The 27915-nt window shown below is 48.8% G+C and overlaps 1 protein-coding gene across 1 annotated transcript in view; it reads left to right on the forward strand.

Moving 5' to 3' along the window:
• Positions 1–423: 423 nt before the first annotated feature.
• The window catches only part of LOC141077922 (uncharacterized), a 35822-nt gene continuing 8330 nt past the window's right edge, over positions 424–27915 (forward strand). The window contains exon 1 of the mRNA XM_073564693.1: positions 424–507. Within this exon, the coding sequence (XP_073420794.1) occupies positions 424–507 (84 nt within the window). The remainder of the gene's footprint in view (positions 508–27915) is intronic.

Consider the following 27915-nt stretch of genomic DNA (forward strand, 5'->3'; position numbering starts at 1 on the left):
TGCAGCCACCACTAGGGGGAGCTCCATGTATACAGAGATACATGATAAGATCCTGTCTGCAACCTCCACTAGGGGGAGCTCCCTGTATACAGAGATACATGATGAGATCCTGTCTGCAGTCACCACTATGGGGAGCTCCCTGTATACAGAGATTCTGTCCGCCGCTCACACAGATGTCTATGCCTCCGACGCACACTCCTTCATGTATCGGCACATCTCGGTGTATTCAGTTGCCGGGATCACAGGAGTCTGTAAGGACAGAGCTGAGACTTCCGCGTTCGGGCACCTGCATTCACGCCGGACGTCACTCAGCTTTCCCAGGACCAGATATTATTAACGTGTGTCACACTTCTGGCGTTATTACACCTGTGGCGGATTGAGGAGGGGGCTGGTGGTTCTTGGACAGTGCTAGAGGTTGGTGTCATGTGGGCGGAGCCATTACTGACCACTCCTGTGTGTTCCCTGCAGCCTGCGCCAAGAGATGACCGCGTGAAGGAGCTGTCGGAGGTGATCGGGGAGAGCTGGCAGCAGATGGGAGGTAAGCCCCGCCCACTTGTCAGTGGAGACTACACTTGGCATCTGAGGTCGGATGTGGCTGTGACAGGGAGTGTGTCATCAGAGAAGGACGCCTGTCCCAAGTGCAACCTCAGGTGGAGCCGGCGGACCCTGTGTATATCGGGGTGTGGCCTCTTATCCTTACAGTCATGTAGTCTCTGTAGCTGGAGGTCTGTTATCAGGATCCTGTGTATATCGGGGTGTGACCTCTTATCCTTACAGTCATGTAGTCTCTGTAGCTGGGGGTCTGTTATCAGGGTCCTGTGTATATCGGGGTGTGACCTCTTATCCTTACAGTCATGTAGTCTCTGTAGCTGGAGGTCTGTTATCAGGGTCCTGTGTATATCGGGGTGTGACCTCTTATCCTTACAGTCATGTAGTCTCTGTAGCTGGGGGTCTGTTATCAGGGTCCTGTGTATATCGGGGTGTGACCTCTTATCCTTACAGTCATGTAGTCTCTGTAGCTGGAGGTCTGTTATCAGGATCCTGTGTATATCGGGGTGTGACCTCTTATCCTTACAGTCATGTAGTCTCTGTAGCTGGAGGTCTGTTATCAGGATCCTGTGTATATCGGGGTGTGACCTCTTATCCTTACAGTCATGTAGTCTCTGTAGCTGGAGGTCTGTTATCAGGATCCTGTGTATATCGGGGTGTGACCTCTTATCCTTACAGTCATGTAGTCTCTGTAGCTGGGGGTCTGTTATCAGGGTCCTGTGTATATCGGGGTGTGACCTCTTATCCTTACAGTCATGTAGTCTCTGTAGCTGGAGGTCTGTTATCAGGATCCTGTGTATATCGGGGTGTGACCTCTTATCCTTACAGTCATGTAGTCTCTGTAGCTGGGGGTCTGTTATCAGGGTCCTGTGTATATCAGGGTGTGATCTCTTATCCTTACAGTCATGTAGTCTCTGTAGCTGGAGGTCTGTTATCAGGGTCCTGTGTATATCGGGGTGTGACCTCTTATCCTTACAGTCATGTAGTCTCTGTAGCTGGGGGTCTGTTATCAGGGTCCTGTGTATATCGGGGTGTGACCTCTTATCCTTACAGTCATGTAGTCTCTGTAGCTGGAGGTCTGTTATCAGGGTCCTGTGTATATCGGGGTGTGACCTCTTATCCTTACAGTCATGTAGTCTCTGTAGCTGGGGGTCTGTTATCAGGGTCCTGTGTATATCGGGGTGTGACCTCTTATCCTTACAGTCATGTAGTCTCTGTAGCTGGAGGTCTGTTATCAGGGTCCTGTGTATATCGGGGTGTGACCTCTTATCCTTACAGTCATGTAGTCCCTGTAGCTGGAGGTCTGTTATCAGGATCCTGTGTATATCGGGGTGTGACCTCTTATCCTTACAGTCATGTAGTCTCTGTAGCTGGAGGTCTGTTATCAGGATCCTGTGTATATCGGGGTGTGACCTCTTATCCTTACAGTCATGTAGTCTCTGTAGCTGGAGGTCTGTTATCAGGATCCTGTGTATATCGGGGTGTGACCTCTTATCCTTACAGTCATGTAGTCTCTGTAGCTGGGGGTCTGTTATCAGGGTCCTGTGTATATCGGGGTGTGACCTCTTATCCTTACAGTCATGTAGTCTCTGTAGCTGGAGGTCTGTTATCAGGATCCTGTGTATATCGGGGTGTGACCTCTTATCCTTACAGTCATGTAGTCTCTGTAGCTGGGGGTCTGTTATCAGGGTCCTGTGTATATCAGGGTGTGATCTCTTATCCTTACAGTCATATAGTCCCTGTAGCTGGAGGTCTGTTATCAGGGTCCTGTGTATATCGGGGTGTGACCTCTTATCCTTACAGTCATGTAGTCTCTGTAGCTGGAGGTCTGTTATCAGGGTCCTGTGTATATCGGGGTGTGACCTCTTATCCTTACAGTCATGTAGTCCCTGTAGCTGGAGGTCTGTTATCAGGATCCTGTGTATATCGGGGTGTGACCTCTTATCCTTACAGTCATGTAGTCTCTGTAGCTGGGGGTCTGTTATCAGGGTCCTGTGTATATCGGGGTGTGACCTCTTATCCTTACAGTCATGTAGTCCCTGTAGCTGGAGGTCTGTTATCAGGATCCTGTGTATATCGGGGTGTGACCTCTTATCCTTACAGTCATGTAGTCTCTGTAGCTGGGGGTCTGTTATCAGGGTCCTGTGTATATCGGGGTGTGACCTCTTATCCTTACAGTCATGTAGTCTCTGTAGCTGGGGGTCTGTTATCAGGGTCCTGTGTATATCGGGGTGTGATCTCTTATCCTTACAGTCATATAGTCCCTGTAGCTGGAGGTCTGTTATCAGGGTCCTGTGTATATCGGGGTGTGACCTCTTATCCTTACAGTCATGTAGTCTCTGTAGCTGGAGGTCTGTTATCAGGATCCTGTGTATATCAGGGTGTGACCTCTTATCCTTACAGTCATGTAGTCTCTGTAGCTGGGGGTCTGTTATCAGGATCCTGTGTATATCAGGGTGTGACCTCTTATCCTTACAGTCATGTAGTCTCTGTAGCTGGAGGTCTGTTATCAGGATCCTGTGTATATCGGGGTGTGACCTCTTATCCTTACAGTCATATAGTCTCTGTAGCTGGAGGTCTGTTATCAGGATCCTGTGTATATCGGGGTGTGACCTCTTATCCTTACAGTCATGTAGTCTCTGTAGCTGGGGGTCTGTTATCAGGGTCCTGTGTATATCGGGGTGTGACCTCTTATCCTTACAGTCATGTAGTCCCTGTAGCTGGAGGTCTGTTATCAGGATCCTGTGTATATCGGGGTGTGACCTCTTATCCTTACAGTCATGTAGTCCCTGTAGCTGGGGGTCTGTTATCAGGGTCCTGTGTATATCGGGGTGTGATCTCTTATCCTTACAGTCATATAGTCCCTGTAGCTGGAGGTCTGTTATCAGGGTCCTGTGTATATCGGGGTGTGACCTCTTATCCTTACAGTCATGTAGTCTCTGTAGCTGGAGGTCTGTTATCAGGATCCTGTGTATATCGGGGTGTGACCTCTTATCCTTACAGTCATGTAGTCTCTGTAGCTGGGGGTCTGTTATCAGGGTCCTGTGTATATCGGGGTGTGATCTCTTATCCTTACAGTCATATAGTCCCTGTAGCTGGAGGTCTGTTATCAGGGTCCTGTGTATATCGGGGTGTGACCTCTTATCCTTACAGTCATGTAGTCTCTGTAGCTGGAGGTCTGTTATCAGGATCCTGTGTATATCGGGGTGTGGCCTCTTATCCTTACAGTCATGTAGTCTCTGTAGCTGGAGGTCTGTTATCAGGGTCCTGTGTATATCGGGGTGTGACCTCTTATCCTTACAGTCATGTAGTCTCTGTAGCTGGAGGTCTGTTATCAGGGTCCTGTGTATATCGGGGTGTGACCTCTTATCCTTACAGTCATGTAGTCCCTGTAGCTGGAGGTCTGTTATCAGGATCCTGTGTATATCGGGGTGTGGCCTCTTATCCTTACAGTCATGTAGTCCCTGTAGCTGGAGGTCTGTTATCAGGGTCCTGTGTATATCGGGGTGTGACCTCTTATCCTTACAGTCATGTAGTCCCTGTAGCTGGAGGTCTGTTATCAGGATCCTGTGTATATCGGGGTGTGGCCTCTTATCCTTACAGTCATGTAGTCTCTGTAGCTGGAGGTCTGTTATCAGGGTCCTGTGTATATCGGGGTGTGACCTCTTATCCTTACAGTCATGTAGTCCCTGTAGCTGGAGGTCTGTTATCAGGGTCCTGTGTATATCGGGGTGTGACCTCTTATCCTTACAGTCATGTAGTCCCTGTAGCTGGAGGTCTGTTATCAGGATCCTGTGTATATCGGGGTGTGGCCTCTTATCCTTACAGTCATGTAGTCTCTGTAGCTGGAGGTCTGTTATCAGGGTCCTGTGTATATCGGGGTGTGACCTCTTATCCTTACAGTCATGTAGTCCCTGTAGCTGGAGGTCTGTTATCAGGATCCTGTGTATATCGGGGTGTGGCCTCTTATCCTTACAGTCATGTAGTCCCTGTAGCTGGAGGTCTGTTATCAGGGTCCTGTGTATATCGGGGTGTGACCTCTTATCCTTACAGTCATGTAGTCCCTGTAGCTGGAGGTCTGTTATCAGGATCCTGTGTATATCGGGGTGTGACCTCTTATCCTTACAGTCATGTAGTCTCTGTAGCTGGAGGTCTGTTATCAGGATCCTGTGTATATCGGGGTGTGGCCTCTTATCCTTACAGTCATGTAGTCTCTGTAGCTGGAGGTCTGTTATCAGGATCCTGTGTATATCGGGGTGTGGCCTCTTATCCTTACAGTCATGTAGTCCCTGTAGCTGGAGGTCTGTTATCAGGGTCCTGTGTATATCGGGGTGTGACCTCTTATCCTTACAGTCATGTAGTCCCTGTAGCTGGAGGTCTGTTATCAGGATCCTGTGTATATCGGGGTGTGACCTCTTATCCTTACAGTCATGTAGTCTCTGTAGCTGGAGGTCTGTTATCAGGGTCCTGTGTATATCGGGGTGTGACCTCTTATCCTTACAGTCATGTAGTCCCTGTAGCTGGGGGTCTGTTATCAGGATCCTGTGTATATCGGGGTGTGGCCTCTTATCCTTACAGTCATGTAGTCTCTGTAGCTGGGGGTCTGTTATCAGGGTCCTGTGTATATCGGGGTGTGGCCTCTTATCCTTACAGTCATGTAGTCTCTGTAGCTGGAGGTCTGTTATCAGGGTCCTGTGTATATCGGGGTGTGACCTCTTATCCTTACAGTCATGTAGTCCCTGTAGCTGGGGGTCTGTTATCAGGATCCTGTGTATATCGGGGTGTGGCCTCTTATCCTTACAGTCATGTAGTCTCTGTAGCTGGAGGTCTGTTATCAGGGTCCTGTGTATATCGGGGTGTGACCTCTTATCCTTACAGTCATGTAGTCCCTGTAGCTGGAGGTCTGTTATCAGGATCCTGTGTATATCGGGGTGCGGCCTCTTATCCTTACAGTGATGTAGTCTCTGTAGCTGGAGGTCTGTTATCAGGGTCCTGTGTATATCGGGGTGTGACCTCTTATCCTTACAGTCATGTAGTCTCTGTAGCTGGAGGTCTGTTATCAGGATCCTGTGTATATCGGGGTGTGGCCTCTTATCCTTACAGTCATGTAGTCTCTGTAGCTGGAGGTCTGTTATCAGGGTCCTGTGTATATCGGGGTGTGACCTCTTATCCTTACAGTCATGTAGTCTCTGTAGCTGGAGGTCTGTTATCAGGGTCCTGTGTATATCGGGGTGTGACCTCTTATCCTTACAGTCATGTAGTCTCTGTAGCTGGAGGTCTGTTATCAGGATCCTGTGTATATCGGGGTGTGGCCTCTTATCCTTACAGTCATGTAGTCTCTGTAGCTGGAGGTCTGTTATCAGGGTCCTGTGTATATCGGGGTGTGACCTCTTATCCTTACAGTCATGTAGTCCCTGTAGCTGGAGGTCTGTTATCAGGATCCTGTGTATATCAGGGTGCGGCCTCTTATCCTTACAGTGATGTAGTCTCTGTAGCTGGAGGTCTGTTATCAGGATCCTGTGTATATCGGGGTGTGACCTCTTATCCTTACAGTCATGTAGTCTCTGTAGCTGGAGGTCTGTTATCAGGATCCTGTGTATATCGGGGTGTGACCTCTTATCCTTACAGTCATGTAGTCTCTGTAGCTGGAGGTCTGTTATCAGGGTCCTGTGTATATCGGGATGTGACCTCTTATCCTTACAGTCATGTAGTCCCTGTAGCTGGAGGTCTGTTATCAGGGTCCTGTGTATATCGGGGTGTGACCTCTTATCCTTACAGTCATGTAGTCTCTGTAGCTGGAGGTCTGTTATCAGGATCCTGTGTATATCGGGGTGTGGCCTCTTATCCTTACAGTCATGTAGTCTCTGTAGCTGGGGGTCTGTTATCAGGATCCTGTGTATATCGGGGTGTGGCCTCTTATCCTTACAGTCATGTAGTCTCTGTAGCTGGGGGTCTGTTATCAGGGTCCTGTGTATATCGGGATGTGGCCTCTTATCCTTACAGTCATGTAGTCTCTGTAGCTGGAGGTCTGTTATCAGGGTCCTGTGTATATCGGGATGTGACCTCTTATCCTTACAGTCATGTAGTCCCTGTAGCTGGAGGTCTGTTATCAGGGTCCTGTGTATATCGGGGTGTGACCTCTTATCCTTACAGTCATGTAGTCTCTGTAGCTGGGGGTCTGTTATCAGGGTCCTGTGTATATCGGGGTGTGACCTCTTATCCTTACAGTCATGTAGTCTCTGTAGCTGAGGGTCTGTTATCAGGATCCTGTGTATATCGGGGTGTGACCTCTTATCCTTACAGTCATGTAGTCTCTGTAGCTGGAGGTCTGTTATCAGGATCCTGTGTATATCGGGGTGTGGCCTCTTATCCTTACAGTCATGTAGTCTCTGTAGCTGGAGGTCTGTTATCAGGGTCCTGTGTATATCGGGGTGTGACCTCTTATCCTTACAGTCATGTAGTCTCTGTAGCTGGAGGTCTGTTATCAGGATCCTGTGTATATCGGGGTGTGGCCTCTTATCCTTACAGTCATGTAGTCTCTGTAGCTGGGGGTCTGTTATCAGGGTCCTGTGTATATCGGGGTGTGGCCTCTTATCCTTACAGTCATGTAGTCTCTGTAGCTGGAGGTCTGTTATCAGGGTCCTGTGTATATCGGGGTGTGACCTCTTATCCTTACAGTCATGTAGTCTCTGTAGCTGGAGGTCTGTTATCAGGATCCTGTGTATATCGGGGTGTGGCCTCTTATCCTTACAGTCATGTAGTCCCTGTAGCTGGGGGTCTGTTATCAGGATCCTGTGTATATCGGGGTGTGGCCTCTTATCCTTACAGTCATGTAGTCTCTGTAGCTGGGGGTCTGTTATCAGGGTCCTGTGTATATCGGGATGTGGCCTCTTATCCTTACAGTCATGTAGTCTCTGTAGCTGGAGGTCTGTTATCAGGGTCCTGTGTATATCGGGATGTGACCTCTTATCCTTACAGTCATGTAGTCCCTGTAGCTGGAGGTCTGTTATCAGGGTCCTGTGTATATCGGGGTGTGACCTCTTATCCTTACAGTCATGTAGTCTCTGTAGCTGGGGGTCTGTTATCAGGGTCCTGTGTATATCGGGGTGTGACCTCTTATCCTTACAGTCATGTAGTCTCTGTAGCTGAGGGTCTGTTATCAGGGTCCTGTGTATATCGGGATGTGGCCTCTTATCCTTACAGTCATGTAGTCTCTGTAGCTGGAGGTCTGTTATCAGGATCCTGTGTATATCGGGGTGTGACCTCTTATCCTTACAGTCATGTAGTCTCTGTAGCTGGAGGTCTGTTATCAGGATCCTGTGTATATCGGGATGTGACCTCTTATCCTTACAGTCATGTAGTCTCTGTAGCTGGGGGTCTGTTATCAGGGTCCTGTGTATATCGGGGTGTGACCTCTTATCCTTACAGTCATGTAGTCTCTGTAGCTGGGGGTCTGTTATCAGGGTCCTGTGTATATCGGGATGTGGCCTCTTATCCTTACAGTCATGTAGTCTCTGTAGCTGGAGGTCTGTTATCAGGATCCTGTGTATATCGGGGTGTGACCTCTTATCCTTACAGTCATGTAGTCTCTGTAGCTGGAGGTCTGTTATCAGGATCCTGTGTATATCGGGGTGTGGCCTCTTATCCTTACAGTCATGTAGTCTCTGTAGCTGGAGGTCTGTTATCAGGGTCCTGTGTATATCGGGGTGTGACCTCTTATCCTTACAGTCATGTAGTCTCTGTAGCTGGAGGTCTGTTATCAGGATCCTGTGTATATCGGGGTGTGGCCTCTTATCCTTACAGTCATGTAGTCTCTGTAGCTGGGGGTCTGTTATCAGGGTCCTGTGTATATCGGGATGTGGCCTCTTATCCTTACAGTCATGTAGTCTCTGTAGCTGGAGGTCTGTTATCAGGGTCCTGTGTATATCGGGATGTGACCTCTTATCCTTACAGTCATGTAGTCCCTGTAGCTGGAGGTCTGTTATCAGGGTCCTGTGTATATCGGGGTGTGACCTCTTATCCTTACAGTCATGTAGTCTCTGTAGCTGGGGGTCTGTTATCAGGGTCCTGTGTATATCGGGGTGTGGCCTCTTATCCTTACAGTCATGTAGTCTCTGTAGCTGGGGGTCTGTTATCAGGGTCCTGTGTATATCGGGATGTGACCTCTTATCCTTACAGTCATGTAGTCTCTGTAGCTGGGGGTCTGTTATCAGGATCCTGTGTATATCGGGGTGTGACCTCTTATCCTTACAGTCATGTAGTCTCTGTAGCTGGAGGTCTGTTATCAGGATCCTGTGTATATCGGGGTGTGGCCTCTTATCCTTACAGTCATGTAGTCTCTGTAGCTGGAGGTCTGTTATCAGGGTCCTGTGTATATCGGGGTGTGACCTCTTATCCTTACAGTCATGTAGTCTCTGTAGCTGGAGGTCTGTTATCAGGGTCCTGTGTATATCGGGGTGTGGCCTCTTATCCTTACAGTCATGTAGTCTCTGTAGCTGGAGGTCTGTTATCAGGATCCTGTGTATATCGGGGTGCGACCTCTTATCCTTACAGTCATGTAGTCTCTGTAGCTGGGGGTCTGTTATCAGGATCCTGTGTATATCGGGGTGTGACCTCTTATCCTTACAGTCATGTAGTCTCTGTAGCTGGAGGTCTGTTATCAGGGTCCTGTGTATATCGGGGTGTGACCTCTTATCCTTACAGTCATGTAGTCTCTGTAGCTGGAGGTCTGTTATCAGGGTCCTGTGTATATCGGGGTGTGACCTCTTATCCTTACAGTCATGTAGTCTCTGTAGCTGGGGGTCTGTTATCAGGATCCTGTGTATATCGGGGTGTGACCTCTTATCCTTACAGTCATGTAGTCTCTGTAGCTGGAGGTCTGTTATCAGGGTCCTGTGTATATCGGGATGTGACCTCTTATCCTTACAGTCATGTAGTCCCTGTAGCTGGAGGTCTGTTATCAGGGTCCTGTGTATATCGGGGTGTGACCTCTTATCCTTACAGTCATGTAGTCTCTGTAGCTGGAGGTCTGTTATCAGGATCCTGTGTATATCGGGGTGTGACCTCTTATCCTTACAGTCATGTAGTCCCTGTAGCTGGAGGTCTGTTATCAGGGTCCTGTGTATATCGGGGTGTGACCTCTTATCCTTACAGTCATGTAGTCTCTGTAGCTGGAGGTCTGTTATCAGGATCCTGTGTATATCGGGGTGTGACCTCTTATCCTTACAGTCATGTAGTCTCTGTAGCTGGAGGTCTGCTATCAGGATCCTGTGTATATCGGGGTGTGACCTCTTATCCTTACAGTCATGTAGTCCCTGTAGCTGGAGGTCTGTTATCAGGGTCCTGTGTATATCGGGGTGTGGCCTCTTATCCTTACAGTCATGTAGTCTCTGTAGCTGGGGGTCTGTTATCAGGATCCTGTGTATATCGGGGTGTGACCTCTTATCCTTACAGTCATGTAGTCTCTGTAGCTGGGGGTCTGTTATCAGGATCCTGTGTATATCGGGGTGTGGCCTCTTATCCTTACAGTCATGTAGTCTCTGTAGCTGGAGGTCTGTTATCAGGATCCTGTGTATATCGGGGTGTGACCTCTTATCCTTACAGTCATGTAGTCTCTGTAGCTGGGGGTCTGTTATCAGGATCCTGTGTATATCGGGGTGTGGCCTCTTATCCTTACAGTGATGTAGTCTCTGTAGCTGGAGGTCTGTTATCAGGGTCCTGTGTATATCGGGGTGTGACCTCTTATCCTTACAGTCATGTAGTCTCTGTAGCTGGAGGTCTGTTATCAGGGTCCTGTGTATATCGGGGTGTGACCTCTTATCCTTACAGTCATGTAGTCCCTGTAGCTGGAGGTCTGTTATCAGGGTCCTGTGTATATCGGGGTGTGACCTCTTATCCTTACAGTCATGTAGTCTCTGTAGCTGGAGGTCTGTTATCAGGATCCTGTGTATATCGGGGTGTGACCTCTTATCCTTACAGTCATGTAGTCTCTGTAGCTGGAGGTCTGTTATCAGGGTCCTGTGTATATCGGGATGTGACCTCTTATCCTTACAGTCATGTAGTCTCTGTAGCTGGAGGTCTGTTATCAGGATCCTGTGTATATCGGGGTGTGACCTCTTATCCTTACAGTCATGTAGTCTCTGTAGCTGGAGGTCTGTTATCAGGGTCCTGTGTATATCGGGATGTGACCTCTTATCCTTACAGTCATGTAGTCTCTGTAGCTGGAGGTCTGTTATCAGGATCCTGTGTATATCGGGGTGTGACCTCTTATCCTTACAGTCATGTAGTCTCTGTAGCTGGGGGTCTGTTATCAGGGTCCTGTGTATATCGGGGTGTGACCTCTTATCCTTACAGTCATGTAGTCTCTGTAGCTGGAGGTCTGTTATCAGGATCCTGTGTATATCGGGGTGTGACCTCTTATCCTTACAGTCATGTAGTCTCTGTAGCTGGAGGTCTGTTATCAGGGTCCTGTGTATATCGGGATGTGACCTCTTATCCTTACAGTCATGTAGTCTCTGTAGCTGGGGGTCTGTTATCAGGGTCCTGTGTATATCGGGGTGTGACCTCTTATCCTTACAGTCATGTAGTCTCTGTAGCTGGAGGTCTGTTATCAGGGTCCTGTGTATATCGGGGTGTGACCTCTTATCCTTACAGTCATGTAGTCTCTGTAGCTGGGGGTCTGTTATCAGGGTCCTGTGTATATCGGGGTGTGGCCTCTTATCCTTACAGTCATGTAGTCCCTGTAGCTGGAGGTCTGTTATCAGGATCCTGTGTATATCGGGGTGTGGCCTCTTATCCTTACAGTCATGTAGTCCCTGTACCTGGGGGTCTGTTATCAGGATCCTGTGTATATCGGGATGTGGCCTCTTATCCTTACAGTCATGTAGTCCCTGTAGCTGGGGGTCTGTTATCAGGGTCCTGTGTATATCGGGGTGTGGCCTCTTATCCTTACAGTCATGTAGTCTCTGTAGCTGGAGGTCCGTTATCAGGATCCTGTGTATATCGGGGTGTGACCTCTTATCCTTACAGTCATGTAGTCTCTGTAGCTGGAAGTCCGTTATCAGGATCCTGTGTATATCGGGGTGTGACCTCTTATCCTTACAGTCATGTAGTCTCTGTAGCTGGAAGTCCGTTATCAGGATCCTGTGTATATCGGGGTGTGGCCTCTTATCCTTACAGTCATGTAGTCTCTGTAGCTGGAGGTCCGTTATCAGGATCCTGTGTATATCGGGGTGTGGCCTCTTATCCTTACAGTCATGTAGTCTCTGTAGCTGGAGGTCCGTTATCAGGATCCTGTGTATATCGGGGTGTGACCTCTTATCCTTACAGTCATGTAGTCTCTGTAGCTGGAAGTCCGTTATCAGGATCCTGTGTATATCGGGGTGTGGCCTCTTATCCTTACAGTCATGTAGTCTCTGTAGCTGGAGGTCCGTTATCAGGATCCTGTGTATATCGGGGTGTGGCCTCTTATCCTTACAGTCATGTAGTCTCTGTAGCTGGAGGTCTGTTATCAGGATCCTGTGTATATCGGGGTGTGACCTCTTATCCTTACAGTCATGTAGTCCCTGTACCTGGGGGTCTGTTATCAGGATCCTGTGTATATCGGGATGTGACCTCTTATCCTTACAGTCATGTAGTCCCTGTAGCTGGGGGTCTGTTATCAGGATCCTGTGTATATCGGGGTGTGGCCTCTTATCCTTACAGTCATGTAGTCTCTGTAGCTGGAGGTCTGTTATCAGGATCCTGTGTATATCGGGGTGTGACCTCTTATCCTTACAGTCATGTAGTCCCTGTACCTGGAGGTCTGTTATCAGGATCCTGTGTATATCGGGGTGTGACCTCTTATCCTTACAGTCATGTAGTCCCTGTAGCTGGGGGTCTGTTATCAGGGTCCTGTGTATATCGGGGTGTGGCCTCTTATCCTTACAGTCATGTAGTCTCTGTAGCTGGAGGTCCGTTATCAGGATCCTGTGTATATCGGGGTGTGACCTCTTATCCTTACAGTCATGTAGTCTCTGTAGCTGGAGGTCCGTTATCAGGATCCTGTGTATATCGGGGTGTGGCCTCTTATCCTTACAGTCATGTAGTCTCTGTAGCTGGAGGTCCGTTATCAGGATCCTGTGTATATCGGGGTGTGACCTCTTATCCTTACAGTCATGTAGTCTCTGTAGCTGGAGGTCTGTTATCAGGATCCTGTGTATATCGGGGTGTGACCTCTTATCCTTACAGTCATGTAGTCTCTGTAGCTGGAGGTCCGTTATCAGGATCCTGTGTATATCGGGGTGTGACCTCTTATCCTTACAGTCATGTAGTCTCTGTAGCTGGGGGTCTGTTATCAGGATCCTGTGTATATCGGGATGTGGCCTCTTATCCTTACAGTCATGTAGTCCCTGTAGCTGGGGGTCTGTTATCAGGGTCCTGTGTATATCGGGGTGTGGCCTCTTATCCTTACAGTCATGTAGTCTCTGTAGCTGGAGGTCTGTTATCAGGATCCTGTGTATATCGGGATGTGGCCTCTTATCCTTACAGTCATGTAGTCCCTGTAGCTGGGGGTCTGTTATCAGGATCCTGTGTATATCGGGGTGTGGCCTCTTATCCTTACAGTCATGTAGTCTCTGTAGCTGGAGGTCCGTTATCAGGATCCTGTGTATATCGGGGTGTGGCCTCTTATCCTTACAGTCATGTAGTCCCTGTAGCTGGAGGTCTGTTATCAGGATCCTGTGTATATCGGGATGTGGCCTCTTATCCTTACAGTCATGTAGTCTCTGTAGCTGGAGGTCTGTTATCAGGGTCCTGTGTATATCGGGGTGTGGCCTCTTATCCTTACAGTCATGTAGTCTCTGTAGCTGGGGGTCTGTTATCAGGATCCTGTGTATATCGGGATGTGGCCTCTTATCCTTACAGTCATGTAGTCCCTGTAGCTGGGGGTCTGTTATCAGGGTCCTGTGTATATCGGGGTGTGACCTCTTATCCTTACAGTCATGTAGTCTCTGTAGCTGGAGGTCTGTTATCAGGGTCCTGTGTATATCGGGATGTGGCCTCTTATCCTTACAGTCATGTAGTCTCTGTAGCTGGAGGTCTGTTATCAGGGTCCTGTGTATATCGGGGTGTGACCTCTTATCCTTAAAGTCATGTAGTCTCTGTAGCTGGAGGTCTGTTATCAGGGTCCTGTGTATATCGGGGTGTGACCTCTTATCCTTACAGTCATGTAGTCTCTGTAGCTGGAGGTCTGTTATCAGGGTCCTGTGTATATCGGGATGTGGCCTCTTATCCTTACAGTCATGTAGTCTCTGTAGCTGGAGGTCTGTTATCAGGGTCCTGTGTATATCGGGGTGTGACCTCTTATCCTTAAAGTCATGTAGTCTCTGTAGCTGGAGGTCTGTTATCAGGATCCTGTGTATATCGGGATGTGGCCTCTTATCCTTACAGTCATGTAGTCCCTGTAGCTGGGGGTCTGTTATCAGGATCCTGTGTATATCGGGGTGTGGCCTCTTATCCTTACAGTCATGTAGTCTCTGTAGCTGGAGGTCCGTTATCAGGATCCTGTGTATATCGGGGTGTGACCTCTTATCCTTACAGTCATGTAGTCTCTGTAGCTGGAGGTCCGTTATCAGGATCCTGTGTATATCGGGGTGTGGCCTCTTATCCTTACAGTCATGTAGTCCCTGTACCTGGGGGTCTGTTATCAGGATCCTGTGTATATCGGGATGTGGCCTCTTATCCTTACAGTCATGTAGTCCCTGTAGCTGGGGGTCTGTTATCAGGGTCCTGTGTATATCGGGGTGTGGCCTCTTATCCTTACAGTCATGTAGTCTCTGTAGCTGGAGGTCCGTTATCAGGATCCTGTGTATATCGGGGTGTGACCTCTTATCCTTACAGTCATGTAGTCTCTGTAGCTGGAGGTCCGTTATCAGGATCCTGTGTATATCGGGGTGTGGCCTCTTATCCTTACAGTCATGTAGTCTCTGTAGCTGGAGGTCCGTTATCAGGATCCTGTGTATATCGGGGTGTGACCTCTTATCCTTACAGTCATGTAGTCTCTGTAGCTGGAGGTCTGTTATCAGGATCCTGTGTATATCGGGGTGTGACCTCTTATCCTTACAGTCATGTAGTCTCTGTAGCTGGAGGTCCGTTATCAGGATCCTGTGTATATCGGGGTGTGACCTCTTATCCTTACAGTCATGTAGTCTCTGTAGCTGGGGGTCTGTTATCAGGGTCCTGTGTATATCGGGGTGTGACCTCTTATCCTTACAGTCATGTAGTCTCTGTAGCTGGGGGTCTGTTATCAGGATCCTGTGTATATCGGGATGTGGCCTCTTATCCTTACAGTCATGTAGTCCCTGTAGCTGGGGGTCTGTTATCAGGGTCCTGTGTATATCGGGGTGTGGCCTCTTATCCTTACAGTCATGTAGTCTCTGTAGCTGGAGGTCTGTTATCAGGATCCTGTGTATATCGGGATGTGGCCTCTTATCCTTACAGTCATGTAGTCTCTGTAGCTGGGGGTCTGTTATCAGGATCCTGTGTATATCGGGGTGTGGCCTCTTATCCTTACAGTCATGTAGTCCCTGTAGCTGGGGGTCTGTTATCAGGATCCTGTGTATATCGGGGTGTGGCCTCTTATCCTTACAGTCATGTAGTCTCTGTAGCTGGAGGTCCGTTATCAGGATCCTGTGTATATCGGGGTGTGGCCTCTTATCCTTACAGTCATGTAGTCCCTGTAGCTGGAGGTCTGTTATCAGGATCCTGTGTATATCGGGATGTGGCCTCTTATCCTTACAGTCATGTAGTCTCTGTAGCTGGAGGTCTGTTATCAGGATCCTGTGTATATCGGGATGTGGCCTCTTATCCTTACAGTCATGTAGTCCCTGTAGCTGGGGGTCTGTTATCAGGGTCCTGTGTATATCGGGGTGTGGCCTCTTATCCTTACAGTCATGTAGTCTCTGTAGCTGGAGGTCTGTTATCAGGGTCCTGTGTATATCGGGGTGTGACCTCTTATCCTTACAGTCATGTAGTCTCTGTAGCTGGAGGTCTGTTATCAGGGTCCTGTGTATATCGGGATGTGGCCTCTTATCCTTACAGTCATGTAGTCTCTGTAGCTGGAGGTCTGTTATCAGGGTCCTGTGTATATCGGGGTGTGACCTCTTATCCTTACAGTCATGTAGTCTCTGTAGCTGGAGGTCTGTTATCAGGATCCTGTGTATATCGGGATGTGGCCTCTTATCCTTACAGTCATGTAGTCCCTGTAGCTGGGGGTCTGTTATCAGGATCCTGTGTATATCGGGGTGTGGCCTCTTATCCTTACAGTCATGTAGTCTCTGTAGCTGGAGGTCTGTTATCAGGATCCTGTGTATATCGGGATGTGGCCTCTTATCCTTACAGTCATGTAGTCCCTGTAGCTGGGGGTCTGTTATCAGGATCCTGTGTATATCGGGATGTGGCCTCTTATCCTTACAGTCATGTAGTCCCTGTAGCTGGGGGTCTGTTATCAGGATCCTGTGTATATCGGGGTGTGGCCTCTTATCCTTACAGTCATGTAGTCTCTGTAGCTGGGGGTCTGTTATCAGGATCCTGTGTATATCGGGATGTGGCCTCTTATCCTTACAGTCATGTAGTCCCTGTAGCTGGGGGTCTGTTATCAGGGTCCTGTGTATATCGGGGTGTGGCCTCTTATCCTTACAGTCATGTAGTCTCTGTAGCTGGAGGTCTGTTATCAGGATCCTGTGTATATCGGGGTGTGGCCTCTTATCCTTACAGTCATGTAGTCTCTGTAGCTGGAGGTCTGTTATCAGGATCCTGTGTATATCGGGGTGTGACCTCTTATCCTTACAGTCATGTAGTCCCTGTAGCTGGAGGTCTGTTATCAGGATCCTGTGTATATCGGGGTGTGGCCTCTTATCCTTACAGTCATGTAGTCCCTGTAGCTGGAGGTCTGTTATCAGGATCCTGTGTATATCGGGGTGTGGCCTCTTATCCTTACAGTCATGTAGTCTCTGTAGCTGGAGGTCTGTTATCAGGATCCTGTGTATATCGGGGTGTGGCCTCTTATCCTTACAGTCATGTAGTCCCTGTAGCTGGAGGTCTGTTATCAGGATCCTGTGTATATCGGGATGTGGCCTCTTATCCTTACAGTCATGTAGTCCCTGTAGCTGGGGGTCTGTTATCAGGGTCCTGTGTATATCGGGGTGTGGCCTCTTATCCTTACAGTCATGTAGTCTCTGTAGCTGGAGGTCTGTTATCAGGATCCTGTGTATATCGGGGTGTGGCCTCTTATCCTTACAGTCATGTAGTCTCTGTAGCTGGAGGTCTGTTATCAGGATCCTGTGTATATCGGGATGTGGCCTCTTATCCTTACAGTCATGTAGTCTCTGTAGCTGGGGGTCTGTTATCAGGGTCCTGTGTATATCGGGGTGTGGCCTCTTATCCTTACAGTCATGTACTCTCTGTAGCTGGAGGTCTGTTATCAGGGTCCTGTGTATATCGGGGTGTGACCTCTTATCCTTACAGTCATGTAGTCTCTGTAGCTGGAGGTCTGTTATCAGGATCCTGTGTATATCGGGATGTGGCCTCTTATCCTTACAGTCATGTAGTCCCTGTAGCTGGGGGTCTGTTATCAGGGTCCTGTGTATATCGGGGTGTGGCCTCTTATCCTTACAGTCATGTAGTCTCTGTAGCTGGGGGTCTGTTATCAGGATCCTGTGTATATCGGGGTGTGGCCTCTTATCCTTACAGTCATGTAGTCTCTGTAGCTGGAGGTCCGTTATCAGGGTCCTGTGTATATCGGGATGTGGCCTCTTATCCTTACAGTCATGTAGTCCCTGTAGCTGGGGGTCTGTTATCAGGGTCCTGTGTATATCGGGGTGTGGCCTCTTATCCTTACAGTCATGTAGTCTCTGTAGCTGGAGGTCCGTTATCAGGATCCTGTGTATATCGGGGTGTGACCTCTTATCCTTACAGTCATGTAGTCTCTGTAGCTGGGGGTCTGTTATCAGGGTCCTGTGTATATCGGGGTGTGACCTCTTATCCTTACAGTCATGTAGTCTCTGTAGCTGGGGGTCTGTTATCAGGATCCTGTGTATATCGGGATGTGGCCTCTTATCCTTACAGTCATGTAGTCCCTGTAGCTGGGGGTCTGTTATCAGGGTCCTGTGTATATCGGGGTGTGGCCTCTTATCCTTACAGTCATGTAGTCTCTGTAGCTGGAGGTCCGTTATCAGGATCCTGTGTATATCGGGGTGTGACCTCTTATCCTTACAGTCATGTAGTCTCTGTAGCTGGAGGTCCGTTATCAGGATCCTGTGTATATCGGGGTGTGGCCTCTTATCCTTACAGTCATGTAGTCCCTGTAGCTGGGGGTCTGTTATCAGGATCCTGTGTATATCGGGATGTGGCCTCTTATCCTTACAGTCATGTAGTCCCTGTAGCTGGGGGTCTGTTATCAGGGTCCTGTGTATATCGGGGTGTGGCCTCTTATCCTTACAGTCATGTAGTCTCTGTAGCTGGAGGTCCGTTATCAGGATCCTGTGTATATCGGGGTGTGACCTCTTATCCTTACAGTCATGTAGTCTCTGTAGCTGGAGGTCCGTTATCAGGATCCTGTGTATATCGGGGTGTGGCCTCTTATCCTTACAGTCATGTAGTCTCTGTAGCTGGAGGTCCGTTATCAGGATCCTGTGTATATCGGGGTGTGACCTCTTATCCTTACAGTCATGTAGTCTCTGTAGCTGGGGGTCTGTTATCAGGGTCCTGTGTATATCGGGATGTGACCTCTTATCCTTACAGTCATGTAGTCCCTGTAGCTGGAGGTCTGTTATCAGGATCCTGTGTATATCGGGGTGTGGCCTCTTATCCTTACAGTCATGTAGTCCCTGTAGCTGGGGGTCTGTTATCAGGGTCCTGTGTATATCGGGATGTGACCTCTTATCCTTACAGTCATGTAGTCCCTGTAGCTGGAGGTCTGTTATCAGGGTCCTGTGTATATCGGGGTGTGGCCTCTTATCCTTACAGTCATGTAGTCTCTGTAGCTGGAGGTCCGTTATCAGGATCCTGTGTATATCGGGGTGTGGCCTCTTATCCTTACAGTCATGTAGTCCCTGTAGCTGGGGGTCTGTTATCAGGGTCCTGTGTATATCGGGGTGTGGCCTCTTATCCTTACAGTCATGTAGTCTCTGTAGCTGGGGGTCTGTTATCAGGGTCCTGTGTATATCGGGGTGTGACCTCTTATCCTTACAGTCATGTAGTCTCTGTAGCTGGAGGTCTGTTATCAGGGTCCTGTGTATATCGGGGTGTGGCCTCTTATCCTTACAGTCATGTAGTCTCTGTAGCTGGGGGTCTGTTATCAGGATCCTGTGTATATCGGGGTGTGACCTCTTATCCTTACAGTCATGTAGTCTCTGTAGCTGGAGGTCTGTTATCAGGATCCTGTGTATATCGGGGTGTGACCTCTTATCCTTACAGTCATGTAGTCCCTGTAGCTGGGGGTCTGTTATCAGGATCCTGTGTATATCGGGGTGTGGCCTCTTATCCTTACAGTCATGTAGTCTCTGTAGCTGGGGGTCTGTTATCAGGGTCCTGTGTATATCGGGGTGTGACCTCTTATCCTTACAGTCATGTAGTCTCTGTAGCTGGGGGTCTGTTATCAGGATCCTGTGTATATCGGGGTGTGACCTCTTATCCTTACAGTCATGTAGTCTCTGTAGCTGGAGGTCTGTTATCAGGATCCTGTGTATATCGGGGTGTGACCTCTTATCCTTACAGTCATGTAGTCCCTGTAGCTGGGGGTCTGTTATCAGGATCCTGTGTATATCGGGGTGTGGCCTCTTATCCTTACAGTCATGTAGTCCCTGTAGCTGGAGGTCTGTTATCAGGATCCTGTGTATATCGGGGTGTGACCTCTTATCCTTACAGTCATGTAGTCCCTGTAGCTGGAGGTCTGTTATCAGGGTCCTGTGTATATCGGGGTGTGGCCTCTTATCCTTACAGTCATGTAGTCTCTGTAGCTGGGGGTCTGTTATCAGGGTCCTGTGTATATCGGGGTGTGACCTCTTATCCTTACAGTCATGTAGTCTCTGTAGCTGGAGGTCTGTTATCAGGGTCCTGTGTATATCGGGGTGTGGCCTCTTATCCTTACAGTCATGTAGTCTCTGTAGCTGGGGGTCTGTTATCAGGATCCTGTGTATATCGGGGTGTGACCTCTTATCCTTACAGTCATGTAGTCTCTGTAGCTGGAGGTCTGTTATCAGGGTCCTGTGTATATCGGGGTGTGGCCTCTTATCCTTACAGTCATGTAGTCTCTGTAGCTGGGGGTCTGTTATCAGGGTCCTGTGTATATCGGGGTGTGACCTCTTATCCTTACAGTCATGTAGTCTCTGTAGCTGGAGGTCTGTTATCAGGGTCCTGTGTATATCGGGGTGTGGCCTCTTATCCTTACAGTCATGTAGTCTCTGTAGCTGGGGGTCTGTTATCAGGGTCCTGTGTATATCGGGGTGTGACCTCTTATCCTTACAGTCATGTAGTCTCTGTAGCTGGAGGTCTGTTATCAGGGTCCTGTGTATATCGGGGTGTGGCCTCTTATCCTTACAGTCATGTAGTCTCTGTAGCTGGGGGTCTGTTATCAGGATCCTGTGTATATCGGGGTGTGGCCTCTTATCCTTACAGTCATGTAGTCTCTGTAGCTGGAGGTCTGTTATCAGGGTCCTGTGTATATCGGGATGTGGCCTCTTATCCTTACAGTCATGTAGTCTCTGTAGCTGGAGGTCTGTTATCAGGATCCTGTGTATATCGGGGTGTGACCTCTTATCCTTACAGTCATGTAGTCTCTGTAGCTGGAGGTCTGTTATCAGGGTCCTGTGTATATCGGGGTGTGACCTCTTATCCTTACAGTCATGTAGTCTCTGTAGCTGGAGGTCTGTTATCAGGATCCTGTGTATATCGGGGTGTGACCTCTTATCCTTACAGTCATGTAGTCTCTGTAGCTGGAGGTCTGTTATCAGGATCCTGTGTATATCGGGGTGTGACCTCTTATCCTTACAGTCATGTAGTCTCTGTAGCTGGGGGTCTGTTATCAGGGTCCTGTGTATATCGGGATGTGACCTCTTATCCTTACAGTCATGTAGTCTCTGTAGCTGGGGGTCTGTTATCAGGGTCCTGTGTATATCGGGGTGTGGCCTCTTATCCTTACAGTCATGTAGTCTCTGTAGCTGGGGGTCTGTTATCAGGATCCTGTGTATATCGGGATGTGACCTCTTATCCTTACAGTCATGTAGTCTCTGTAGCTGGGGGTCTGTTATCAGGGTCCTGTGTATATCGGGGTGTGACCTCTTATCCTTACAGTCATGTAGTCTCTGTAGCTGGAGGTCTGTTATCAGGATCCTGTGTATATCGGGGTGTGACCTCTTATCCTTACAGTCATGTAGTCTCTGTAGCTGGGGGTCTGTTATCAGGATCCTGTGTATATCGGGATGTGACCTCTTTTCCTTACAGTCATGTAGTCTCTGTAGCTGGGGGTCTGTTATCAGGGTCCTGTGTATATCGGGGTGTGGCCTCTTATCCTTACAGTCATGTAGTCTCTGTAGCTGGAGGTCTGTTATCAGGATCCTGTGTATATCGGGGTGTGACCTCTTATCCTTACAGTCATGTAGTCTCTGTAGCTGGGGGTCTGTTATCAGGATCCTGTGTATATCGGGATGTGACCTCTTTTCCTTACAGTCATGTAGTCTCTGTAGCTGGGGGTCTGTTATCAGGGTCCTGTGTATATCGGGGTGTGGCCTCTTATCCTTACAGTCATGTAGTCTCTGTAGCTGGGGGTCTGTTATCAGGATCCTGTGTATATCGGGGTGTGGCCTCTTATCCTTACAGTCATGTAGTCTCTGTAGCTGGAGGTCTGTTATCAGGGTCCTGTGTATATCGGGATGTGGCCTCTTATCCTTACAGTCATGTAGTCTCTGTAGCTGGGGGTCTGTTATCAGGGTCCTGTGTATATCGGGATGTGGCCTCTTATCCTTACAGTCATGTAGTCTCTGTAGCTGGAGGTCTGTTATCAGGGTCCTGTGTATATCGGGGTGTGGCCTCTTATCCTTACAGTCATGTAGTCTCTGTAGCTGGGGGTCTGTTATCAGGGTCCTGTGTATATCGGGGTGTGGCCTCTTATCCTTACAGTCATGTAGTCTCTGTAGCTGGGGGTCTGTTATCAGGGTCCTGTGTATATCGGGGTGTGGCCTCTTATCCTTACAGTCATGTAGTCTCTGTAGCTGGGGGTCTGTTATCAGGATCCTGTGTATATCGGGGTGTGGCCTCTTATCCTTACAGTCATGTAGTCTCTGTAGCTGGGGGTCTGTTATCAGGGTCCTGTGTATATCGGGGTGTGGCCTCTTATCCTTACAGTCATGTAGTCTCTGTAGCTGGAGGTCTGTTATCAGGATCCTGTGTATATCGGGGTGTGGCCTCTTATCCTTACAGTCATGTAGTCTCTGTAGCTGGGGGTCTGTTATCAGGATCCTGTGTATATCGGGGTGTGGCCTCTTATCCTTACAGTCATGTAGTCTCTGTAGCTGGGGGTCTGTTATCAGGATCCTGTGTATATCGGGGTGTGGCCTCTTATCCTTACAGTCATGTAGTCCCTGTAGCTGGGGGTCTGTTATCAGGATCCTGTGTATATCGGGATGTGGCCTCTTATCCTTACAGTCATGTAGTCTCTGTAGCTGGGGGTCTGTTATCAGGGTCCTGTGTATATCGGGATGTGGCCTCTTATCCTTACAGTCATGTAGTCTCTGTAGCTGGGGGTCTGTTATCAGGGTCCTGTGTATATCGGGATGTGGCCTCTTATCCTTACAGTCATGTAGTCTCTGTAGCTGGAGGTCTGTTATCAGGGTCCTGTGTATATCGGGATGTGGCCTCTTATCCTTACAGTCATGTAGTCTCTGTAGCTGGGGGTCTGTTATCAGGGTCCTGTGTATATCGGGATGTGGCCTCTTATCCTTACAGTCATGTAGTCTCTGTAGCTGGGGGTCTGTTATCAGGGTCCTGTGTATATCGGGGTGTGGCCTCTTATCCTTACAGTCATGTAGTCTCTGTAGCTGGGGGTCTGTTATCAGGGTCCTGTGTATATCGGGGTGTGGCCTCTTATCCTTACAGTCATGTAGTCTCTGTAGCTGGAGGTCTGTTATCAGGATCCTGTGTATATCGGGGTGTGGCCTCTTATCCTTACAGTCATGTAGTCTCTGTAGCTGGAGGTCTGTTATCAGGGTCCTGTGTATATCGGGGTGTGACCTCTTATCCTTACAGTCATGTAGTCTCTGTAGCTGGAGGTCTGTTATCAGGGTCCTGTGTATATCGGGGTGTGGCCTCTTATCCTTACAGTCATGTAGTCTCTGTAGCTGGGGGTCTGTTATCAGGATCCTGTGTATATCGGGATGTGGCCTCTTATCCTTACAGTCATGTAGTCTCTGTAGCTGGGGGTCTGTTATCAGGGTCCTGTGTATATCGGGGTGTGGCCTCTTATCCTTACAGTCATGTAGTCTCTGTAGCTGGGGGTCTGTTATCAGGGTCCTGTGTATATCGGGGTGTGGCCTCTTATCCTTACAGTCATGTAGTCTCTGTAGCTGGAGGTCTGTTATCAGGATCCTGTGTATATCGGGGTGTGGCCTCTTATCCTTACAGTCATGTAGTCTCTGTAGCTGGAGGTCTGTTATCAGGATCCTGTGTATATCGGGGTGTGGCCTCTTATCCTTACAGTCATGTAGTCTCTGTAGCTGGGGGTCTGTTATCAGGGTCCTGTGTATATCGGGGTGTGACCTCTTATCCTTACAGTCATGTAGTCTCTGTAGCTGGAGGTCTGTTATCAGGGTCCTGTGTATATCGGGGTGTGGCCTCTTATCCTTACAGTCATGTAGTCTCTGTAGCTGGGGGTCTGTTATCAGGATCCTGTGTATATCGGGATGTGGCCTCTTATCCTTACAGTCATGTAGTCTCTGTAGCTGGGGGTCTGTTATCAGGGTCCTGTGTATATCGGGGTGTGGCCTCTTATCCTTACAGTCATGTAGTCTCTGTAGCTGGGGGTCTGTTATCAGGGTCCTGTGTATATCGGGGTGTGGCCTCTTATCCTTACAGTCATGTAGTCTCTGTAGCTGGAGGTCTGTTATCAGGATCCTGTGTATATCGGGGTGTGGCCTCTTATCCTTACAGTCATGTAGTCTCTGTAGCTGGGGGTCTGTTATCAGGATCCTGTGTATATCGGGGTGTGGCCTCTTATCCTTACAGTCATGTAGTCTCTGTAGCTGGGGGTCTGTTATCAGGATCCTGTGTATATCGGGGTGTGGCCTCTTATCCTTACAGTCATGTAGTCTCTGTAGCTGGGGGTCTGTTATCAGGGTCCTGTGTATATCGGGGTGTGGCCTCTTATCCTTACAGTCATGTAGTCTCTGTAGCTGGGGGTCTGTTATCAGGATCCTGTGTATATCGGGGTGTGGCCTCTTATCCTTACAGTCATGTAGTCCCTGTAGCTGGGGGTCTGTTATCAGGATCCTGTGTATATCGGGATGTGGCCTCTTATCCTTACAGTCATGTAGTCTCTGTAGCTGGAGGTCTGTTATCAGGGTCCTGTGTATATCGGGGTGTGGCCTCTTATCCTTACAGTCATGTAGTCCCTGTAGCTGGAGGTCTGTTATCAGGGTCCTGTGTATATCGGGGTGTGGCCTCTTATCCTTACAGTCATGTAGTCCCTGTAGCTGGAGGTCTGTTATCAGGATCCTGTGTATATCGGGATGTGGCCTCTTATCCTTACAGTCATGTAGTCTCTGTAGCTGGGGGTCTGTTATCAGGATCCTGTGTATATCGGGGTGTGACCTCTTATCCTTACAGTCATGTAGTCTCTGTAGCTGGGGGTCTGTTATCAGGATCCTGTGTATATCGGGATGTGGCCTCTTATCCTTACAGTCATGTAGTCTCTGTAGCTGGGGGTCTGTTATCAGGATCCTGTGTATATCGGGATGTGGCCTCTTATCCTTACAGTCATGTAGTCCCTGTAGCTGGGGGTCTGTTATCAGGGTCCTGTGTATATCGGGATGTGGCCTCTTATCCTTACAGTCATGTAGTCTCTGTAGCTGGAGGTCTGTTATCAGGGTCCTGTGTATATCGGGATGTGGCCTCTTATCCTTACAGTCATGTAGTCCCTGTAGCTGGGGGTCTGTTATCAGGGTCCTGTGTATATCGGGATGTGGCCTCTTATCCTTACAGTCATGTAGTCTCTGTAGCTGGAGGTCTGTTATCAGGGTCCTGTGTATATCGGGGTGTGACCTCTTATCCTTACAGTCATGTAGTCTCTGTAGCTGGGGGTCTGTTATCAGGGTCCTGTGTATATCGGGGTGTGACCTCTTATCCTTACAGTCATGTAGTCTCTGTAGCTGGGGGTCTGTTATCAGGGTCCTGTGTATATCGGGGTGTGACCTCTTATCCTTACAGTCATGTAGTCTCTGTAGCTGGGGGTCTGTTATCAGGATCCTGTGTATATCGGGATGTGGCCTCTTATCCTTACAGTCATGTAGTCCCTGTAGCTGGGGGTCTGTTATCAGGGTCCTGTGTATATCGGGATGTGGCCTCTTATCCTTACAGTCATGTAGTCTCTGTAGCTGGAGGTCTGTTATCAGGGTCCTGTGTATATCGGGGTGTGACCTCTTATCCTTACAGTCATGTAGTCTCTGTAGCTGGGGGTCTGTTATCAGGATCCTGTGTATATCGGGATGTGGCCTCTTATCCTTACAGTCATGTAGTCCCTGTAGCTGGGGGTCTGTTATCAGGATCCTGTGTATATCGGGGTGTGACCTCTTATCCTTACAGTCATGTAGTCTCTGTAGCTGGGGGTCTGTTATCAGGGTCCTGTGTATATCGGGATGTGGCCTCTTATCCTTACAGTCATGTAGTCCCTGTAGCTGGGGGTCTGTTATCAGGGTCCTGTGTATATCGGGGTGTGACCTCTTATCCTTACAGTCATGTAGTCTCTGTAGCTGGAGGTCCGTTATCAGGATCCTGTGTATATCGGGGTGTGACCTCTTATCCTTACAGTCATGTAGTCTCTGTAGCTGGGGGTCTGTTATCAGGGTCCTGTGTATATCGGGGTGTGGCCTCTTATCCTTACAGTCATGTAGTCTCTGTAGCTGGAGGTCCGTTATCAGGATCCTGTGTATATCGGGGTGTGACCTCTTATCCTTACAGTCATGTAGTCTCTGTAGCTGGGGGTCTGTTATCAGGGTCCTGTGTATATCGGGGTGTGACCTCTTATCCTTACAGTCATGTAGTCTCTGTAGCTGGGGGTCTGTTATCAGGATCCTGTGTATATCGGGATGTGGCCTCTTATCCTTACAGTCATGTAGTCCCTGTAGCTGGGGGTCTGTTATCAGGGTCCTGTGTATATCGGGGTGTGGCCTCTTATCCTTACAGTCATGTAGTCCCTGTAGCTGGAGGTCTGTTATCAGGGTCCTGTGTATATCGGGATGTGGCCTCTTATCCTTACAGTCATGTAGTCTCTGTAGCTGGAGGTCCGTTATCAGGATCCTGTGTATATCGGGGTGTGACCTCTTATCCTTACAGTCATGTAGTCTCTGTAGCTGGAGGTCCGTTATCAGGATCCTGTGTATATCGGGGTGTGGCCTCTTATCCTTACAGTCATGTAGTCCCTGTACCTGGGGGTCTGTTATCAGGATCCTGTGTATATCGGGATGTGGCCTCTTATCCTTACAGTCATGTAGTCCCTGTAGCTGGGGGTCTGTTATCAGGGTCCTGTGTATATCGGGGTGTGGCCTCTTATCCTTACAGTCATGTAGTCTCTGTAGCTGGAGGTCCGTTATCAGGATCCTGTGTATATCGGGGTGTGACCTCTTATCCTTACAGTCATGTAGTCTCTGTAGCTGGAAGTCCGTTATCAGGATCCTGTGTATATCGGGGTGTGGCCTCTTATCCTTACAGTCATGTAGTCTCTGTAGCTGGAGGTCCGTTATCAGGATCCTGTGTATATCGGGGTGTGGCCTCTTATCCTTACAGTCATGTAGTCTCTGTAGCTGGAGGTCTGTTATCAGGATCCTGTGTATATCGGGGTGTGACCTCTTATCCTTACAGTCATGTAGTCCCTGTACCTGGGGGTCTGTTATCAGGATCCTGTGTATATCGGGATGTGGCCTCTTATCCTTACAGTCATGTAGTCCCTGTAGCTGGGGGTCTGTTATCAGGGTCCTGTGTATATCGGGGTGTGGCCTCTTATCCTTACAGTCATGTAGTCTCTGTAGCTGGAGGTCCGTTATCAGGATCCTGTGTATATCGGGGTGTGACCTCTTATCCTTACAGTCATGTAGTCTCTGTAGCTGGAGGTCCGTTATCAGGATCCTGTGTATATCGGGGTGTGGCCTCTTATCCTTACAGTCATGTAGTCTCTGTAGCTGGAGGTCCGTTATCAGGATCCTGTGTATATCGGGGTGTGACCTCTTATCCTTACAGTCATGTAGTCTCTGTAGCTGGAGGTCTGTTATCAGGATCCTGTGTATATCGGGGTGTGACCTCTTATCCTTACAGTCATGTAGTCTCTGTAGCTGGAGGTCCGTTATCAGGATCCTGTGTATATCGGGGTGTGACCTCTTATCCTTACAGTCATGTAGTCTCTGTAGCTGGGGGTCTGTTATCAGGATCCTGTGTATATCGGGATGTGGCCTCTTATCCTTACAGTCATGTAGTCCCTGTAGCTGGGGGTCTGTTATCAGGGTCCTGTGTATATCGGGGTGTGGCCTCTTATCCTTACAGTCATGTAGTCTCTGTAGCTGGAGGTCTGTTATCAGGATCCTGTGTATATCGGGATGTGGCCTCTTATCCTTACAGTCATGTAGTCCCTGTAGCTGGGGGTCTGTTATCAGGATCCTGTGTATATCGGGGTGTGGCCTCTTATCCTTACAGTCATGTAGTCTCTGTAGCTGGAGGTCCGTTATCAGGATCCTGTGTATATCGGGGTGTGGCCTCTTATCCTTACAGTCATGTAGTCCCTGTAGCTGGAGGTCTGTTATCAGGATCCTGTGTATATCGGGATGTGGCCTCTTATCCTTACAGTCATGTAGTCTCTGTAGCTGGAGGTCTGTTATCAGGATCCTGTGTATATCGGGATGTGGCCTCTTATCCTTACAGTCATGTAGTCCCTGTAGCTGGGGGTCTGTTATCAGGGTCCTGTGTATATCGGGGTGTGGCCTCTTATCCTTACAGTCATGTAGTCTCTGTAGCTGGAGGTCTGTTATCAGGGTCCTGTGTATATCGGGGTGTGACCTCTTATCCTTACAGTCATGTAGTCTCTGTAGCTGGAGGTCTGTTATCAGGGTCCTGTGTATATCGGGATGTGGCCTC

Source organism: Dendrobates tinctorius, unplaced genomic scaffold (assembly GCF_039654945.1).
Source record: "Dendrobates tinctorius isolate UK_male_01 unplaced genomic scaffold, ASM3965494v1 ptg000475l, whole genome shotgun sequence".
NCBI lineage: Eukaryota > Metazoa > Chordata > Amphibia > Anura > Dendrobatidae > Dendrobates > Dendrobates tinctorius.